Genomic DNA, 21,958 nt, shown 5'->3' on the forward strand with positions numbered 1-21,958 from the left:
TTTGAAGAATGCTGGTGTAGAAGGACTGAGGTTGAAATAGACACTAAAAAATGACATGGGATTATTTCCCGCGGTTATCTGCGGGGACGGGAACGGTGATGAATTTTGTCACCGTGTCATTCTCTACTTTCTAGTATTCATTCTGTGGCCCTTTACATAAACAAGGTTGGAAACCTCTGATGTAAACCAATTTTTGCTATAGCATCCCCAGCTGGGATGGCTCCAATGATTTGCCTAAGCCTAGATAGAGCTAGTGCCCCTAGCCAGTTATGCGGTTGTTTTGTTGTCTCAGTGAGGCATTTTTGTTTGTCTTGAAGTTTGGATTTATAGTATATGTTAACAGATTTCTCTTGACTTTATGTTCTTCCTTTGTGCCTTGAAAGAAGAGTGAGCTATAATAATGCTGTCATGGTATATGCAAAACTACCTCATTTGGACACATTAGCCCAACAGAGCCTGCTTTATTACAAGTCTGTGTAGAATATGAAAGAATCAAACAGAAAAATTTGTTTTCAAAGCCATATGTATATAGCAGAATTAATTTGTGGACAAAAAAGGAGTGGAAAGGTATGGGAGGAGGGAGGAGGGAGGACCAGGAAAGGTGTGTTAGGATTACTACTACTACTATTTATTATTTCTATAGTGCTGAAAGGCGTACACAGCACTGTACATTCTAACACACAGTAGACAATCCATGCTCAGAAGAGCTTACAATCTAATTTCATCATAGTGGGTATAGGTATCTGACAGCAGTGAGTGGGAGTTAAGAGTTAAGAGTTGAAAGCAGTTTCAAAAAAGTGGGCCTTAAAAAAAAAAAAAAAAAAAAGGTGGGAGGACCAGGAGCAAGATCAAAAGGAAAAGTGAGGCTGAAAAGAAGAAGAGTGCCTGTTCTCTGCTCTGCTCCAGGCTCACCTTCGAAAGGAGGGGCTGGAGTACAACATTACTGTAGCTCTGGAATCTGAAAAGAAGTACACTTCTCCCTCCATATTCGCTGTGATAGGGGATTAACAGATCCGCGAATACAGAAAAACCGTGAATAACTTTTTCTTATGTCATTCGCTGTTTTCTATTAAAAACCATTGTAAATATGGTGAAACCGCGAATAACATGGTGGGAGACCTGGCCTGTTCCTGAAGGAGAGGCAAAACACCGTGAAGAAAGTACTGGGAATCAGCGATTTTCTCTGTAAATGCTTGAATCAGCGATTTCTCTATGCAAACTGATGTAATTGGGGGGGGAGGAGCCAGCAAACTAAAAACCACAAATAATCGAAACCATGAATGCTGAAACCGCAAATACAGAGGGAGAAGTGTAAATAGATTTGTTTTCCAGGCTGTTCCCCCAGAAATTAAGCCCTGTGTATATATATATTTTTAATCTGAGATGTTTTCCTAGACAATATAAGGTCTCACCTTGTTCAGAGATAGAAGCTGGTTTGTGTCAGCTTTTCCAGGCACGTGAATAGCAGAAACAGGAGGAGGCCAGGAATATGTCATTTCCTAGAATAAAACATATTTCAGTAAGACATTATTCATGCCATATTAAAATATAAGAGAAAAGCAAATAGTGACATATCAATGATGTGCAGATAATATAATCAGAGCCTAATAAGTGCAAGTTAAGTTATGTGCCAATGGTTCTATTGAGTTTTGTAGCTGTCAAGATCAAATTTTTTGCTTTGCCTACAGCTGCTCTTTGCTGCCTGCATGAAGATGCTCCCTGGGCAACCACCTATTGTTGCCTAATGCAGTATATGTAACTAGACTTGGAAACTTAAAAAATGCTCAAGCACCTGAATAAATTCATGTAAACCGTTCTGAGTTCTTCTGGGAGAACGGTATAGAAAGATGAATAAATAAATAAAACAAAATCATTCACTTCTATTTTTAAATATGTGAGAACATATGCAAATTAGAAATTGCACTTGGCATTTTAAGGGAATGCCCCTGATACACCCATGCCCTTTCCATGGCCACACACCCTTTGCAGACCTAAGCAGAAACCCTTTGGTGTTAGTCTATATATGGGTGCAGCATACGTGTACTTTCACACAGATCTTTCATTTCTGCTCCATTTTGGTGCCTTGCATCAGTCGGAATTTGGCATAGAAGTAGCACCTAACTGTTCTGAGCCATATATAGAATTCCCCTATATGTGGTAAACTGTGATAGCAGCCTCTGCAAACTATCTGGATAACAGTTGAAAATAGCCACTCCTCTCTCCTTTTCTCTACCTTTTCACTTTGTGGATAGTGTTGGGCTGATTAAAGGAACTAGTTTCAACCTAGCACTATTAACATAACATTTAAATTCCACAGATAGCAGATTTACCTGTTGATGGCCACCAGTAAACATATATGTCCATTTGAAAGTTGTTAAATCACACACAAAATCTCCCTCAATAACATTATTTTATGGGTCTTCAGAACGTGAGTTTCCAGTAAACAAAACACTGTAAGTACTCACTCAGCTCTTTATCAATCTTGGGGGGTTTTCCCTAATTTTTCTGACAACATCAAGTTTCTTTCAAAATTCAATACTTCAATATCATCTGTGCAAAATAAGCTTATTTTAAATAAATATTCTTATCTTATTATTCTTTCTTGCCACTCAATCACCCATCCTTCCACATAGCACCTGACATAGTACTATATTTCGCCAATATGATATATCAGGGGAATGTCATTATTTTACTTCTATTCTGTTTGTGTATAAGTAATTGTGTAAGCCATTCTGAGTTCTTTGGGGACAACAGGATAGAATACGAATTAAAGAAACAAATATTTTTCTGTATGAACTTGCAATAGATAACACAGGCGGGGTGGAATGGAGAATATAACTTCTGCAAGAGGCACAGAAATACTGTATGTGATAGTAGTGATAGAAATGCTCAGAGATGTGCCATCTTTTACAGTTGACTTTAGACCAGGCAGAGTGTCCACCGAGGATAATACATTTTCATTTATGTATTTTTTCAGATTTATTGAGGCAATTAACAATTGTACAAAACACAATACATTCAGAACTACATATGCCCAATATACCTAGTTTATAAAACTCACATATCCCATTAAAAGTTCCTGTAAGCCTGATGCATAACCATATTTTTACAATCTTACAAAGAAAAACATGACTCTTTTGCTGGATTATTTGTTGCATTTTGTCTCAAAAACAGGAGAAACCTATCATTCCTCAAAAATTTGAAATTACCAACATAGAAGTAAGGCATGCAGTATGACCTAGGCTCTAAAAATATAGAGGGGTCCTTTTATTACGGTACATTAATAGATTTAACATGTGCTAATAAAAATATAAGAACATAAGAATAGTCATTCTGGGTCATATCAGTGGTCCATCTAGCCCAGTTTCCTGTTTCCAACAGTGGCCAATCGAAGTCATGGTACCTTACAGAAACCCAAATATTAGCACATTCCATGCTATCGATCACAGGACAAGCAGTAGCTTCCCCTAAGTATGTCTCAATAGAAGACTATGGACTTTTCCTCCAGAAACGTGTCCAAACCTTTTTTTAAACCTGGCTATGTTAATCACTGTTACCATTCGCTAGCAATGCATTTCAGAGCTTAACTCTTCTTTGAGTGAAAAACTATTTCCTCCTTTTTATTTAGAAGTATTTCCATGTAATTTCATTCAGTGTTCCCTGGTATTTGTACTTTTTGAAAGAGTTAAAAATTGATTCATTTTTATCTGTTCTACACCATTCTAAATTTTGTAGACTTCAGTCATAGCACTCTCCTCCAGCTGTCTCTTTTCCATGCTGAAGAGCCATAACCTCTTTAGCCCTTCCTCATATGAGAGGAGTTCCATCCCTTTTAAGTTTCAAGTTTTATTAGGATTTGATATACCGCTTATCAAGGTTATCAAAGCGGTTTTTACAATCAGGTACTCAAGCATTTTCCCTATCTGTCCCGGTGGGCTCACAATCTATCTAACGTACCTTGGGCTATAGAGGACTGAGTGACTTGCCCAGGGTCACAAGGAGCAGTGCGGGGTTTGAACCCACAACCCCAGGGTGCTGAGGCTGTAGATCCAACCACTGTGCCACACACTCCTCTGCGCCACACACTCCACACACTTTGGCTGCTCTTCTTAAGAACATAAGAATTGCTGCTGCTGGGTCAGACCAGTGGTCCATCGTGCCCAGCAGTCCTCTCATGCGGCGGCCCTTAGGTCAAAGACCAGTGCCCTGAGTCTAGCCTTACCTGCATACATTCTGGTTCAGCAGAACTTGTCTAACTTTGTCTTGAATCCCTGGAGGATGTTTTCCCTATATCAGCCTCCGGAAGAGCATTCCAGTTTTCTATCACTCTCTGGGTGAAGAAGAACTTCCTTACATATGTACAGAATCTATCCCCTTTTAATTTTATAGAGTGCCCTCTCGTTCTCTCCACCTTGGAGATGATGAACAACCTGTCTTTATCTACAAAGTCTATTCCCTTCATTATCTTGAATGTTTCAATCATGTCCCCTCTCAGTCTCCTCTTTTCAAGGGAGAAGAGGCCCAGTTTCTCTAATCTCTCACTGTACGGTAACTTCTCCAGTCCCTTAACCATTTTAGTCGCTCTTCTCTGGACCCTCTCTAGTAGTACCGTTTCCTTCTTCATGTACGACGACCAGTGCTGGACGCAGTATTCCAGGTGAGGGCATACCATGGCCCGGTACAGCGTCATGATAACCTTCTCCGATCTGTTTGTGATCCCCTTCTTAATTAAACCGTGCTATGTGTTCATAAAAGAAGGGGCAAATGTCGGTGATGGCTTGTTTTTGATGGTTACTTTAGATCAGGGGTGTCAAAGTCCCTCCTCGAGGGTCACAATCCAGTCGGGTTTTCAGGATTTCCCTATGAGATCTATTTGCATGCACTGCTTTCATTGTATACTAATATATCTCATGCATATTCATTGGGGAAATCCTGAAAACCCGACTGGATTGCGGCCCTCGAGGAGGGACTTTGACACCCCTGCTTTAGATGTTTCCTCTTAATACTTCTATTCCATAGGATGCTGCTTTAGAAGACATCTGTGAAGTTCTGGACAATAGAATGTTACAGCTAAGAGACATTTTGTCCCTATGGATTTTTTGCTTCAATTCATGTAATTACCTATGAAGAATACATTTTATTTTTTATGTTTGATGATCAATTGTATTTGCAAATCAGTGGATTGGCGATATGCCCCTTCAATTGTAATAGGAGGAAATATGTTATCACTCACTCCTCCTTTTACAAACTGCGCAAGAGGTTTTCAGCACTGGCTGGTGCACTGAATTTTCTGCACTGCTTCCAGTCAGTGTTCCTATGAGCGCGGAGCAGTGTAAAGCATTCAGCATGCTGGCTAGCGCTAAAATCCTCTTGTATGGTTTTGTAAAAGGGGTGGTCAGAAAATAGTTAAGCTCTGGAATGTGTTGCCAGAGAATGTGGTAACAGCGGTTAACATAGCTGATCTTAAAAAAGATTTGGACAAGTTCCTGGAGGAAAAGTCCATAGTCTGTTATTGAGACAGATATGGGGTAATCCACTGCTTACCCTGTGATTGGTAGCATGGAATGTTGCTACCAGGTACTTGTAACCTATATTGGCCACTGTGGAAACAGTGAACTGGACTAGATGGATCACAGCCCTGGCCCAGTATGGCTGTTTTTATGTTCTTATGTTATACATGACCCATTTTAAGACCACTTAGGTTTATTGTTCACCTTTTGCTGAAAAATCTCTAGTTGGGGTGCTATATTGATGATGTTTTCATGTTGTGGACTGGGACTATTGAAAAATTTCATAAATCTGTACAATGGTTGAACAGCTGTGATGAGAATATTCAATTTGTGGACCATTATTCTTATGACAACATTAATTTTTTTGGACATTTTCATTAATCAGTGTGAGGATGGCTTTATTACAAAGACATTTGTTAAGCCCACTGATAGGAACACTTTTAAAGCATATTCCAGCTGCTATCCTTAGCATTTGAAAAAATAGTATCCCCTTTTCTCAAATGCTAAGGATTAGAAGAAATTGTTCCAGTTTAAAGGATTTCAAGCGACAAGCCCATGACCTCATAGCTCAGTGACCTAATAACTCAGTTGGTTGAATGGGGCTATTCAATTAGCCTGCTGAAGAGATCTTATAAATGGGCTTGTTATAATATTAGAGATCTGATATTCGAATGACAAGATAAGTTGGACATGAAAGAGCAGATCCAGACTTGTGTTTAAGATATTCTGCATATGGGAGTAGAGACTGTCCAATTTTGCTTCTGATTCAGCTTCCAAATAAGAACATTTGTAATTCACTTTGGATGGGAAGAGCACTGGAATCTCTTGTCAAGGTCCTTGTTTCACAGCCACTGCCACTGTTTCAGGAGAATCAACTGGAAATCAAGCTCTCTCAATGCTGATTACAAGATGGCCCTAGGATTTCAAAACAACATTTACAGCCCTAACCAATCATCTCATAAGATTCATTATGCGGAGTTTATGTGACCACATAGCCTTACCCATAGCTCATTAATGATGTCATTGAACTTTCAAATGACCCTTACAAATCACTTATTGTGGCTTCAATTACTTAAGTAAACAGAAGCCAAACTCCCCCTGATTTTAAAAGAAGGCTTGCTATTCAACCGTAATATTTAAACCTGCATGTTCCACTGACTGCAATTTGTAAATCCAAAATTATACTCTCTCTCAATTTATTTTTAATTACACCCCCTCTCTCACCTAGTACTAACTGTTCTATCACCATAAATTTCAAATCTTGGAATTAGTGACCCATAAGCAAACAATGTTGAAACATTGATGCCTCAAGTTTCTTGTTTCCAATACAATATGTTTAATAATAGTGACACTATGTTTGATAATAGTGTCTTAAATGTCCATGATGTTTGTCCCATGTAGATACAATCATAGGGGCAACAAATCACCTATAATCACGCCTTTAGAGTCACTTAATCTTGCAATCACCTTTTGACCAACAGAAAACATTTCCTTCTTCCATTACATCACAAATTTATCACATTTCTTGTGACCACTGAAGTAAAAGGCTGCAATACTTTACCTCAGGCCCAATGTTATAATAAAAAAACCAAAAATAAAAACTCCAAAAAAATTACATTGTATATTCCAAAACAAATATTTTTTTTATTCTAGTAATTAGTATTATAGCAGCATTTGTCAAATCAGAAATAAATCACTTTGGACATATATAATGGAGAGAAAATACCTCATACCAACAGTGCCGGCATCTTTCTGTAAGTCACAAAAAATATATAACAGGGGTAACTAGTTCAAATACACCGTGGTCAGTGAAACAAAAAAAAAAGTCACTGCTGGATAATGTAAATTGTAAATTCAAGAAACTTATTTACAATTTTTTACTTAGAACTCTGCTCAGAGACATGAAGGCTGATTACTCCGCCTCACCACCCAATCATTGCAGTGTTCAAAAAATGACTCTGAGAAACTTTCAATGAATAAAGTGCTAGCCCAAACAGCTATGCTAACACTGTAAATGCTTCAATAGAATTTATATTTTTAAAGAGATGACTTAACTTGAAAATAGTGACTGGTTCCAATAGTGACTGGAACCAGTCACTATTTTCAAGTTAAGTCATCTCTTTAAAAATATAAAATCTATTGAAGCATTTACAGTGTTAGCATAGCATAGCTGTTTGGGCTAGCACTTTATTCATTGAAAGTTTCTCAGAGTCATTTTTTGAACACTGCAATGATTGGGTGGTGAGGCAGAGTAATCAGCCTTCATGTCTCTGAGCAGAGTTCTAAGTAAAGAATTGTAAATAAGTTTCTTGAATTTACAATTTACATTATCCAGCAGTGACTTTTTTTTTTGTTTGTTTCGGCATCTTTCTGTAAGCATGGCAGTTTCTCTAAAGAGTCTAGAACTTTCTTCTTCTTGAAGATTCCATTCTTCACACGGGTACAGCATGACGTTATCAGTTCTTAGGTTCCCAGATGGAGTGTTTTTGCTGACTTGCATTTTCCTTTTAGCACTGTTCATTGTCTTTTCCAGCACTGGTTAGTGTCCTTGGGAGATTTCACAGCAAGAAATCTACACACTCACATGCCACACATTAGCATCTCCACTTCCATACCATTGTTCCACCTGATTCTAAATCTTCTTTCTTTCTTTCTTTACATATAAATATGTATATTTATAAAAGTCAATATTGTTTGTCATAGACCTCAGAAAGTAATTGATAGTATTTATGAAGGGAGGGTGGGAGGTAACATCAAAGCAGCATTAAATGTGAAAGAACAACGTTGGATCCATCGGCTCCATACAATGGAGCCGATGGGGCTCAACGCTGAGATTGAATGGCCCACGGTTTTTTGACCCTTCCGGCGGACTGTTGGAAAGTGTTCTTGTATTAGAATCAAGTCCCTCATGGATAGGTTTAACTTAAGGGTACGTAAGAGGGTTGGTCTCATGATGTAAGAGCCATAAATAACGACTTAAAAGATGCCGTCGCCATCTTGCATATTAACTGATTTGCGGGGTGGATGTTAGTGGCAATGGTATGTAAATAAGACAATAAGTAGATAGAAATGATTTCACTATAGAGTTTACGTATAGTCTTGTACGATTTGTAATGGATGTGATATTTTTTTTACTTAGTGTGGATCCCTGACGGAGCGGAAGCGAAACATGTTGGGTCCAACTGCTGAACCACACATTAGATAAGTACAACACCATAAAGAATAAGTGGTTGATTGTATCTTAAAAACTAAGAGAATTAAATTGAATAGTCGAGTCTGGACCGGTGAGGAGTGTACACCAGTTAACTCCCCGTCAGAAATGCTTACCAGTGTGAGATGGAGGAGGGTGTTTTCTGAGGTCTATAACAAGCAATATTGACTTTTATAAATATAAATATCGCAAGGTGAAAGAAGATTTGATTAAAAGAAGATTTAGAAGCGTTGTATGGAAGTGGGGTTGATTTGAGTTCCAAGACATAAGTGTTTGCCTTCATTTGGTGTTTGACACATTAGCATCTCAGCATCTGAACTGAAACTAGTTTGCACAAGCCTGTGACTAGCAACTTCAGCAAAATGTAGGAATAGGTCTCACAACCTGTAAAAGTCTCCCATAGGCTCCTGTCAACCATCTCACCACCCATTATCATCAGCTGATCTGACCAAACATCTACTCAACAAACTTGGTCTGCAAGATTGGAATTCCTAGAGAAGGACACCATATATCTTATTTGGGAAAAAATAGGGTGCGCCTCAAGCAGCCGTAGATGATGTTTAATACATGAGGACACTTTGAACAAAGAACTCAAATATTTTAATATACACTACGCTGATTCAGTATCAATTACATCTGATTTTGTCTATAATAAAAGGTTCTGATTATTCAACAGAGCTTGCTTAAATGCATCATGTACTATCTTCTTAAGGTACCCTCTATTTTCAAACTTTTCCACCAAATTCACAGCTGTGGTTTTAAATGACTGGGTAGTATCACATATATGTCTATATCTGATGAATTGGGAAAAAAGCAGACTGGATTTAACATGCTTTGGATGCATACTATCAAAAGTAAGAATAGTATTCCTGTCCATTGGTTTCACATACACTGAAGAACTAAAATTTCCATCCTGATATGTAATCGCCACATTCAAAAAAGTAATGTGATAATATCAGCTGAATATTCAAACTGAATTGTTGCATCATATCGACAATACCTCTCCATGTAATCTAAGCAATACAATGTCTGTGTTTGAAATTCTATATTGGTATGACCTTTAGGATGTTTAGAGTTAGGGTGATGGAACATGAATCAAATTTAAAAAGAGTTCTGGATTGAGAGCCATTAGTTTTGCATTGCAGCACATATCAGCATACGTTTAAAGACTTAAAATGTTTTATTGTCAACAGAGTTATATCCCATTCACAAGGTGGTAAACTGAATGAAGCTTTTGCAGCAACAGGTGGTACAATGTATATTTAAATAGCAATCTCAAGAGCCCAATGGTTTAAATTCAGTAATTGGAGTGTATTTTTTTATAAACAATTAGGCCCTGATTCTCCAAAAGTGCGTCCCGATTTTAGGCAGCTGTAGACGTCCTACAGCTGTCTAATCAGCCAATCGGGATGCACGTTTTTAAAAAAAAAATGCTCCCCAGGCAGGCCGCCCGGGAGAGGCGTCCTATACTAAACGCCGATTCTGTAACCGGCGTCTTTAGAGAATCGGGTTAAATTAGACGCGGCCGCTATACTTATGGCAGCAAGGGATCTCCCTGCTGCAATATGTATAGCGGCCACGGTTGTTGCAGCCGCCTGTCCCATCACCGACAGAAGAATGCCTAACTCCTCCTGTCGGAACCCCGAGCCCCCTCCCCCCCAAACTCGTAATCGCCGACAGGAGGATGCCCAACTCCTCCTGTCGGAACCCCGGACCCCTCTCCCCCCCAAAACTCGTAATCGCCGACAGGAGGATGCCCAACTCCTCCTGTCGGAACCCCGGAACCCCCTTCCCCCCCAAACTCGTAATCGCCGACAGGAGGATGCCCAACTCCTCCTGTCGGAACCCCGGAACCCCCTCCCCCCCAAACTCGTAATCGCCGACAGGAGGATGCCCAACTCCTCCTGTCAGAACCCCGGAACCCCCTCCCCCTCCAAACTCATAATCGCTGACAGGAGGATGCCCAACTCCTCCTGTCAGAACCCCGGAACCCCCTCCCCCCCAAACTCGTAATCGCTGACAGGAGGATGCCCAACTCCTCCTGCTGGAAAGCCCAACGACCCCCCGCCCCAACTAATCTCCCTCCCCCAACTAACCTTTCAATGTTGGTCAGCTGGACGGGTCTTGCTGCCGTCCAGCCGACGGATCTGCCTCGTGGAAATGAGACGGCACGCCCCTTCCCGGCCCATCCCCGCTAAATCTAAGGCCTGATTGGCCCAGGCTAGGCACCTTGGCCAATCAGGCCTTAGGATTAGTGGGGATGGGCGGACCCGCTATGCCTAAGCCTGATTGGTCCAGGCTTCTACAGCCTGGGCCAATCAGGCCTTAGATTTAGCGGGGATGGGCCGGGAAGGGGTGTGCCATCTCATTTCCACGAGGCAGACCCGTCGGCTGGACGGCAGCAAGACCCGTCCAGCTGACCAACATTGAAAGGTTAGTTGGGGGAGGGAGATTAGTTGGGGCGGGGGGTCGTTGGGCTTTCCGACAGGAGGAGTTGGGCATCCTCCTGTCGGCGATTACGAGTTTGGGGGGGGGGGGGTTCCGGGGTTCCGACAGGAGGAGTTGGGCATCCTCCTGTCGGCGATTACGAGTTTGGGGGGGAGGGGGTTCCGGGGTTCCGACAGGAGGAGTTGGGCATCCTCCTGTCGGCGATTACGAGTTTGGGGGGGAGGGGGTTCCGGGGTTCGGGGTTCCGACAGGAGGAGTTAGGCATCCTCCTGTCGGTGATGGGACAGGCGGCCGCGGCCGCTATACTTTATTGCAGCAGGGAGATCCCTTGCCGCGATCAGTATAGCAGCCGCGTCTACTTACAATGTAGACCAGCATTTTGCTGGCCTACATTTTAAGCGTCTCTTCCTCTACTAGGGAGACGCGTAGGGCCGCCTAAGTTTGCCTAAGGCCTGTAGGCGAGCTTAGGCATCTTGCAGGTCTCCCTAGGCTCCCGGAGGCGCCTTCAGGCCTGCCTGGGGAGCATTTTTTTTTTTTTTTTTAAACGTGCATCCCGATTGGCTGATTAGACAGCTGTAGGACGTCTACAGCTGCCTAAAATCGGGACGCACTTTTGGAGAATCAGGGCCTTAGTGCACATTGTTCATTAATCATCTTTACTTGTATTCAGTTGTAGAGTATTTCATCTCTTAGTGGAATTGATGATTTAGCCCTTTAAAAGATGGTCTGTTGGTGTCTGATAAAAGCAGTGTCATTTTTGATGAGTAGTGGGTGTATATTGTAAATCAAACATGAAGAAGAATGAAATAGAAGTTATCTGATGCATAATTAAATATTTTTCTGTCTTTTTAAAATTACATTGAAATTGAGCACATACAATATAGAGAACCCCTGAAGAAGCCAGCAATGAGTAAAACAGTGGCCCTGCTGGGCATCAGATTAGTTTTCTTTTTTCATTTAAGGCAGGCACTTGACTTCATAGACACATGGAGGGGCATAATAAAAAAAAATACGTCTCTAAGTCCATTTTGGGCCTAAGTCCCTAGTCGCCCAAAGTCGGACATATCCAAAGCTCAAAATATATATTTTTTGAGAATCGTCTATTTGTACATCTAGCCGTTTGATTGTCCAGACTGCTAAGTTGTCTATTTTTATGCCCCATTCTCATTCAAAAATTCGTCCATGTCAAAAACACCTAGAACAAGACCTTTTGGATGTGGGAGGGGCCAGCAAAGTGATAGAATGACCACCCAGACATGGCAACAGAGTAGTGGGGCACCTTACAGGGCATTGCTACAAACTTTACAAAAAGGGTGCCACAAACATCTCACTACAACTCCCTTATAGGTCATGGTGAGTCCGCAAAACCTACTAGACCCACCTGTCTACCACCCTAATAACTGTAGGTGCCACCTATATTGCAGTACAATAGGGTTTTGGGGTTTTTTTGGTGGGTGCATGTTTCACCATGAATGCAGTGGTTAGAATGGCTTATGGGCCTGGGTCCTCCTTTCTATGGTTCACTAGCCCACCCCCAAATTCAAAAAGAAACGTACTGTATGAAAGATTCAGCAGAAGAACCTCATTCACACTATCTCTTCAAAAGTAAATCAAACCAGACAGAAAATAAATGAATACAAAAAAATGGAGAAAACAGACCTCATACACGGACATTGCGTCATCAAAAATGACACTGCTTTTATCAGACTACACAGTACCCTAAGCCATCCGTTTCATCACTGATCTGAAAAAACTCCATACATCTATATCATCAGTCTTTCATTCTTCGTTTCATTCTTTTCATGTAAATTTCAAAATTCATTTTCTGTTCTCATAATTATATATAGAGAAGTATGAGGTTGAATCTGCCAAAATGTAGAAACAATGGCAAGAGCCTGGAGGCAAAACTTAAGCCACCTCTGTGCAGCTTTACTAGGCTTTCCTATGCCAGGTGCTGATGTTCTGGAGGCAGGTATGTATGTTTTCATTCAGATTTTTATGGCGGCAGTGGGGGTCAGTGATCACTGGGGGAGTGTATGGGGTCTGTACTTTGTGTCTGCAATGGTTATCTAGTCATTTTGGGGTTTTTTAAATATAAATTCTTTATTCATTTTACCTTCTGGGCATTTAGTCCTGTTTTTACATCGCCTAAGTCACTATGTATAAGCTCCATCTAGGCAGTCTCCTTAAACTTTCGGTTATACTTGCAGCATGACTAAGTCTAGATCAGCCCACGTCCCACCCAAATCCTGCCATCACCATTCCTCCTAAAACGCCCCCTTTAGCTTTGGGCGTACAGCGGCTCTGAAAAGGCCTAAGCTAGTTTTAGATACATCTAAAACCTGTTTTTGATTATCGGCACTTGGACAACCTGTCTTTAAGGTCATCCAAGTGCCAATTTGGGTAGGATTTTAGACATATTTCTTTTCTGATTATGAGCCCCATTGAGTATTGAGAAAAATTCTTTGAAGGTGAGAAGTTTTAAGTTATAATACAAGAGGGATTTTTTTAAGGACTGAGGAAAGAAAATAAGAACATAAGAGTTGCCATACTGGGACCGTCCGAAGGTCCATAAGGTCTAGTATCTTGTTTCTAACAATGGCCAACCCAGATCACAAGTTCCTGGCAAGATCTCAAGGAGTAAAATAAATGTTCTGCTGCTTATCCTAGGAATAAGCAGTGGATTTCCCAAAGTACATCTTAATAATAGCTTATGGAGTTTTGTTTTAGGAAATTATCCTAACCTTTTTTAAACCCTGGGACAGTGGCATACCTAGGGTATGTGGCACCCGGGGCCCATCATTTTTTGACACCCCCCCCCAATGTAAAAAAATATTTTTTGTAATGACCATGAAATGAAATAAATGGTCAGAATAGAAACAGGCAGTGAAAATTTTCTTTTATTGAACCATATATGTAACCATTATTCCAAACATAACATAACATAAATTATGTCTGAATTGTCATGACATCAGAAGTACATATGGAGTAGTTGCAGGTGATGCTTGGGACAGTTCTGATTGTGTTAGTTCGTTTTTATGTGTTTTTTGAATAGAAGTGTTTTTATTTCTTTTTGAAGGTTTTGTAGTCTGTGGTCAAGGTCAATAGGTTGTAGAGTTGGGGGTCGAGTGTTGCAGCTCGAATGGCTAGGAGGTTGTCGAACAGTTTTTTTTTTCGTTTGATGTTTTTGGTTGGAGGGTCTGTGAATGGTGCGTGAGTTCTCCTATGTCTGGTTGAGGTGGATTGAATTATTTAGCTGAAGAAATTAGTTACCGCCTCATTCCACACACATTAATTCTCTTCCATTTTTGTTCCCATTATAAAAAACACTGATAAGTTCCCAGAAAAAAAATACATTAAAATAAGAAGTGAAAACAAAGGCCCCTACAGATGAGAACATAACATAAGAATAGCCTAACTGGGTCAGACCAATGGTCCAACATGCCCAGTAGCCCATTCTCATGGTAGCCAATCCAGGTCACTAATACCTGGTCAAAACCCAAAGAGTAGCAACATTCCATGCTACCGATCCAGGGCAAGCAGACACATCCCCCATATCTTAATAACAGATTATGGACTTTTCCTCCAGGAATTTGTCAAAATCTTTCTTAAAACCAGCTACACTATCTGCTTTTATCATAACTTCTGGCCACTTCATTTTTAAGTTTAGATCTTTCCTTCCAAACAGAGACCTTGCTAGATGTCAAATACAGCACAAGGTAACTTCAAACAGACTTAGCTGTGCAGGAAATGTGAATCTCCTCATACACCCACCATATAGTGCAAAAATGTGCAAAGGTCTGGTTTTTTCTTTCGATCACTACATAGCCTAATGCCACACAAGCAGCGCTGTTACAAACATATTCTGTAGGTCAATGCTAAGGTTAACAAAGTTTCCTTCCTTGGACCAGAAGGAGATACTGACAAACCACTGGAAGAGATCCCAAAACAACACCCAAAGACCCACTCAGTATGTGAACCAGTTGAGTGGAGTGGACTAACTGGGGGGTAGAAATGGGCCCGGAGTTTGCTAAGCAGAATTTCCCAGACCACCTCTTCCTCTCAACATATTGACACGCTGCCACCACCACCACTAGGAACACCTTACCGGATTGGCCAGCAATGCTATAAACTTTATAAAACACATTATTATATTTTCTTATAAAGCATATATTTTAACTGAACTCTCTGACATCCTCAGCCTTTCCATTCACAAAAATAGAAGGAAGAAAAGTTCCCATTTCCTGCTGTCTCATGTCCCCGGCCTATGCAATATTTTTCTTCTGCAGACCCTTCAAAAGTCTGACCAAATCCTCATTTCACTTGCATTATAAAGTACTGAGGATGCCATCTCTCCCCAATCCCAGGTCCTAAAGTCTAAGACAGTAGCGCAAACTAGTGCTGCCAGATTCAGGAGAAAAAATTTTGATTCGATTCAGCGTATTGAATTGGTTTATCGATTCGATTTTCCTGCCCAATTGGGTGTTTTTTTCAAACATCCTGGTGGGTTTATTTTATAGCTTTTTCACCCCCCTTTGGCTTCTCCTAACCACACTGGCGCTGTGATGTAAATAAAATAAAGAAACAAAAAGGACCTTTCCTCTCTCTGTTAAATCCTAGCTCATGTTTGCGGTCTAACACCAGCTCTGGCAGGATACACATTTCAAATCTGACATATTGTAATCACAAAACAGAAAATAAAATTAGTTTTTCTACCTTTTGTTGTTTGGTTATTTTTCAAATCTTGTTGGTCCAAGGCTCTGGTTGTCTTCTGATAACTTGATTGCCAGGGTCTCCTTCTTTCTTCTTTCTCCGTGCTAACTATCCATCTGCCATCTCTGTCCTCCCTTTTCCCATATTTCATTTGGACCCTCCCCCTCCCGAATTGTGCCATCTTAGGCTGGTGCCAAATTTGACTAGGGCTAGAGCCAGCCCTGTAGTGGGTGCATCGCTTCATCACCTCCTGGGAGACATCCAGGCTGCTGACCCTGCAAGTTTGTTCCATTGCTGGTACCTTTACCGAGTACGGCATCACAAACCACCGTTGTGGAGCTGTGGTTTGTGAAGAAAGCAGAGTCAGCTACAGAGCAGTAGCGTACTAAGGGGGGGGCGGGGGGGAGGTCCGTCCTCTGACGTCAGAGGAGGGGCGGGACCGCAGCGGAGGAAACAGCCAAAGCAGGCAAAGATTGCTGGTATCGCGATCTTGTGCAGGCTGTTTCCAGACGTGACACCCAGCGCAGGGGGGGAACCGGACCGGGAGCACCCCCTCAGGGCTTGCACCCAGGGTGGACTGCCCCCTCCCCTTTAGTACGCCACTGCCTCCTTGTACCCCTTTATAAGCTGAAGTCACTCAGTCATTCTCAATCTCCCCCTCTGCTGTGGAGGTCATATATCCACTCATCAAGAATGGTCTGAGAAACTCAAACACAGAAAATTAGCAGGTAAGAGACAATTTCTCCTTCTAACACTGCCAACAGTGGCAGGCACCAATATACACACACTGCCTGCAACTTTCTTGAAGAAGTTCCCTCTGATACATCCTGCCTTGCTGGAAACAGGAAGGTGTTGCATCCATCTTGTGTGACTTGCTGCCTGCTACTGCGAGCAGTGCTTAGATTAGAAGTAAATGCAAGTAAATGCAAGACCTCCCCTGGGGAAACAGCCTGCACAAGATCGCGATGCCAGCGATCTTTGCCTGCTTCGGCAGTTTCCTCCGCCGCGGTCCCGCCCCCTCCTCTGATGTCAGAGGAGGGGGCGGGACCGCGGCGGAGGAAACTGCCGAAGCAGGCAAAGATCGCTGGCATCGCGATCTTGTGCAGGCTGTTTCCAGACGTGACACCCGGCGCATGGGGGGGGGGGGGAACCGGACCAGGAGCACCCCCTCAGGGCTTGCACCCGGGGCGGATCTCCCCCCCTTTAGTATGCTAATGCCCTGGGAAACAAACTGCTTTTACCACATTCTCAGGCAATGAATTCCAGAATCCAATTACACTTTGAGTGAGGAAATATTTTCTCCACTTTGTTTTAAATCTACTATTTAATAGCTTCATTGCGTGCCCTCTAGTCCTAGTATTTTTGGAAAGAGCAATCAAATGATTCACATCTACCCATTATGCTCCACTTAGTTTTTTATATCTCTCCTGAGCTGTCTTTTCTCCAGGCTGAAGAGCCCTGGCCACTTTAGCTTTTCTTCATAGTCCCATCCCTTTTATCATTTTTGTTGCCTGTATCTTTTCTAATTCCACTATATCTGTTTTCAGATGCAGTGATGGAGAATTGCACACCACTTGTGTGTGGAATTCATTGAAAGTCTAACAACATGGTTACTGAGGTCCTTTGCTCCCTAAAAATTGATTGGTTCTCGTATAACTACACCTTATTGTATTAGTGATTTTTTGATTGGGCCAGTTTAAAGCCACAACCTTACAACTAGCCCAATCCCTTCCCCTGGCAATAATTTTCAAACCATTCAGATAATTTTCTTCAAATTTCTGCCAAACATAGTATGAGTACAGCAACAACTTAGTTCTAAAATCTTTTCTTACATTACAAAAACCAAGAAGGGTAAGCCACTATTTCCAGCAGCATTAGAGGATATTAGTACAGACAATGATATTGTCACTACTAGACTACTGCAATGCTCTACTCTTAGATATCTCTGTGAAATTAATTAAAAAAACTGATGCAAAATACTACAGTAAAACTCATATACAAATCAAGATCTGACCATGTCACACCACTGCTTATAGAACTACACTGGTTACCAATAGAAAACAGAACTGAATTCAAACTATGTTGCATAACATTTAAAATACTATTAGGTGATGTTCCTAATTGCTTTCCCAAATTTATTGAACTATTAGGTAAATCTGCAGACCAATGTAACTCTAACAACCTGATCCTATCATTCGCAACTCTGAAAGATATAAAAAACAAGACATCTTACAGCATATCATCCAACTACCAAATAGCAAAAGTGTGGAACTCACTTCCCATCAAAATTTGCACAACCATGAAGGGACAAATTCAAAAGTACATCTAAGTCTGAATTTGGATGTATCACACAAGACGTCCAAATGTCGGGGCAGGGAAATGTTTCATGTTTAATAGTTTCTTTGATTTGTTCGCATAATCCAATTTCAATGCGATTTACATCAGTTAGAAATCAAATAAAATAATAAAATCCACATACATGACATACACTGCTAATTGACAATAGAACATTAGGAGGGGAGGTAGCTTAATTACAATAATAAAAAAATAAAATAAAATCGGGTATAGGTTTAGGACACATGGGTTGGGAAACAAATACCCACATGTTTCTATGACCTCCTCATCCTAACCTAAAGAATAGTAAGACTGGTCTATTAAAAAGCATCGTTAAATAGCCAACTCTTTAGGAGACTTTTAAATTTGTTCAATAGTTTTTGAAACTGCTAGAAATTGCTTGAAAATGACCTATTTGGATATCTTGGTCCTTAGAACATCTAACATTTTTGGCCATTTTCAAACACAAAAATGTCCGTGTTCAAAATGTCCAAATGAAACCTTTTGGACATATGAGGGGCCAGCATCATAATGGACTGACCACACAAACATCCCAACAGGGCAGTGAGGCACCTTAGGGGGCACTGCTGTGAACTTCACATAAAGACTGCCAGGTACATATTTCACCAGAACCCCCTTTTAATGTATGGTGAGCCCTCCAAAACTCCCCCCAAACCTTCTATACCCACCTGTCTACCACCCCAATAGCTCTTATGTCCAGGGCCGCCATCAGAAATTTCTGGGCCCCTTACTGAGCAATCCTATTGGGCCCCCCACGCACCCCTTCCCACCCCCAAAGCCCCCCACCCCTTCTTCCATGGGCCGAATACACACATACTTTTCTGCTAATGCTCCATCTAAGCCAGTCCCGTAAAATCTTCTCACATCCATTGGGTGATTTGGCATAGAGGAGATATTCATAAAAAGAACGTCCGTCAAGATCTTTACTCATAGACTGTGCCATTTGCTTTAAATCATCTTCCATCATTAATCCAAATTGCACAATTCTTTCTCTGTCTTTGTCCTGAATGGCATCTGGCCACATTGCTGGATCCTTCCAGTCAACAAATTTATGAGCAGGCGCGGAGAACGCATTTTTAAACAAATGTAGTTTATCCTTGTACTCCTTATGTAATTTTAATCATCTATGGATATGTTTGTATGTTTATTGTTCAAATGGTTTTATTTATTTCCTCAAATTTATTTTTGTTATACGCATTGAAAATATTTGATATTGCGTTTAAATCAAAATCTCAATAAACTTGAAACTTGAAACGAGTGCCCGTGAGATTGTGGGAGGGTTAAAACTCAAAACTTAGAAGAATAACAATTTACTTAAAGTTTTTGCTAAGCCAGCTTTCTGGTATCTTTACATACAGTGGCGTACCTAGCATATGTAAAACCCGGGGCCCATCATTTTTTGGCACCCCCCCATCTGTAAGAAAAACATGATTTTTAGTAACAAACCACACGTCACACATGAGTACCTAAGAAAAGGCAGCATCTTACATATTGCAGTGAGCAGTACATCAATACACCCATTGTAAAACTAAACAAGCCAGACCAATCAATCCTACACCGTCAATCCTAACAGAAAACCATGTCTTTCGAACACACAGAACACAGAAACACCTTCGCCTAGTATGGAATATGTCATCACAAACTAACCCCTCACTCTTTTACAAAACTGTAGTGTGTATTTTAGCCACAGTGGTAACAGCCCTGACGCTCATAGAATTCTGAGCATCAGAGCTGCTACCACCACGGCTGGCGCTAAAAAACGCTCCACAGTTTTGTAAAAGGGGGGATAAAATAGAAATACAGTTTCAACGCTCTAGCTCAGAGGTGCCCAAACTTTTTGAGCTTGTGAGCTACTTTAAAATGACCAAGTCAAAATGATCTACCAACAATAAAATTAAAAAAACACAAAGCACACTATACGCTGAGAAAATGTTAATTATCATTCCTATTCTGGGTTTTTTTCAAAGAGGTCAAGGCAGATGACTCTATGCATTGTCACCTCAGTAACAACCATACAAAAATAGACAAATATACCCCCCATCCTTTTTATTAAACCACAATAGCAGTTTTTAGCACAGGGAGCTGCGCTGAATGTCCAGCGCTGCTCTTGACGCTCATAGGCTCCCTGCGCTAAAAACCACTATTGTGGTTTAGTAAAAGGGGACCATATTGTAAAATATAGACAGCAGATATAAATTCAGAACTGTGCATAGTAAGTGAAGGGAAGTTTTCATCTCTGGGAATTTACCCAGTTAACTATTAAGTTATTTGGGCAAATTCCTTTGAAAACTGTGGTAATACTGCCTCCACTTTGCTAAATTTAAAATAAAATCATTTTTCCTACCTTGTCTGGTGATTTCACGAGTCTCTGGTTGCACTTTCTTCTTCTGACTGTGCATCCAATCTTTCTTCCCTTCTATCAGCCTGTATGCTTTCTCTCCTAAACACCTCATTCCCTCCCCCAACTTTTCCTTCCTCTCTCCCTGACCTTTCTTTCTTTTTTTCTGTTTCTCTTCTTTCCTTCTGTTTCCCTGCCTGCCCCCTTTCTTTCTTTCTCCCTGCCGTTCCCCAAGCCACTGCCACTGCCGCTGCCATCGGGGAACAGGACCTACCAATGGATAACAGGCCCCAAAGCCGACGCCGACGCATGCTCTCCCTGCTTCGGGCCGATCAGTCTTCCTCTTCCCGACGTCAATTCTGCCGTCGGAGAGGAAGTTCCGCCCAGCCAGGCAGCGATTGGCTGGCCCGAACTTCCTCTCCGACTGCAGAATTGACGTCGGGGAGAGGAAGACTGATCGGCCCGATAGATTAGAACGCCAAGACAAAGTGAGTCCTGGGTGATCGACTCACTTTGCCTTGGCGAGCTACTGGCGCCCCTGCCTTAGAACACTGCCTAGGACCCTGGGGGAGCCCGGCCCCTGTCAGCTCCGGGCCCCTGAATGCAGGACTGGTAGTACTGCCCTGATGGCGGCCCTGCTTATGTCTGTAGGTGTAACCTATACGGCAGTACATAGGAATATAATTGCAACTGCTGGGTCAGACTAGGGGTCCATCATGCCCAGCAGTCCACTCCCGCGGCGGCCCCCAGGTCAAAGACCAGTGCCCTACCAGAGCCCTACCTGCGTACATTCTGGTTCAGCAGGAACTTGTCCAACTTTGTCTTGAATCCCTGGAGGGTGTTTTCCCCTATAACAGCCTCCGGAAGTGTGTTCCAGTTCTCCACCACCCTCTGGGTGAAGAAGAACTTCCTTACGTTCCTTACGTCTGAATAACTTTGTATCATCTGCAAATTTAATCACCTCACTCGTCGTACCAATTTCCAGATCGTTTATAAATATGTTGAAGAGCACGGGTCCAAGCACGAACCCTGAGGCACTCCACTGGTGACGCTTTTCCAGTCCGGGTATTGTCCATTTACCCCCACTCTCTATTTCTTATCCACCAGCCAGTTTTTAATCCACTGTTAAAGAAATAGTGCGCTGGCACCTGCCGCACTTTTTAAAGCCAGTCAACGGGCGGAACATGGGAGGGAAAACCGCCTCAGCCAAATCGAAAGCCAAAACTGAGATGAAAATGAAGACCCCCGCCGTCAGAGAAAAGAGACCAAAGAAAAAATAAAAGAAATAGGTTAATTTTTTTTTTCGTTTTATTAAGAATAAAAGAAATTGAAGAATAAAATTTGAAAACGCATGAGTTGGAAGGCAAAAGATAAACGGAGACC

At 41.6% G+C, this 21,958-nt stretch overlaps 1 protein-coding gene across 1 annotated transcript in view; it reads right to left on the minus strand.

The window, feature by feature from the left end:
- The window catches only part of AFF3 (AF4/FMR2 family member 3), a 568,800-nt gene that overhangs the window by 294,731 nt on the left and 252,111 nt on the right, over positions 1-21,958 (minus strand). The window contains exon 5 of the mRNA XM_033950007.1: positions 1,413-1,499. Coding sequence (XP_033805898.1) covers positions 1,413-1,499 — 87 coding nt within the window. The remainder of the gene's footprint in view (positions 1-1,412; positions 1,500-21,958) is intronic.

Source organism: Geotrypetes seraphini, chromosome 6, assembly GCF_902459505.1.
Source record: "Geotrypetes seraphini chromosome 6, aGeoSer1.1, whole genome shotgun sequence".
In the NCBI taxonomy this organism is placed as follows: domain Eukaryota; kingdom Metazoa; phylum Chordata; class Amphibia; order Gymnophiona; family Dermophiidae; genus Geotrypetes; species Geotrypetes seraphini.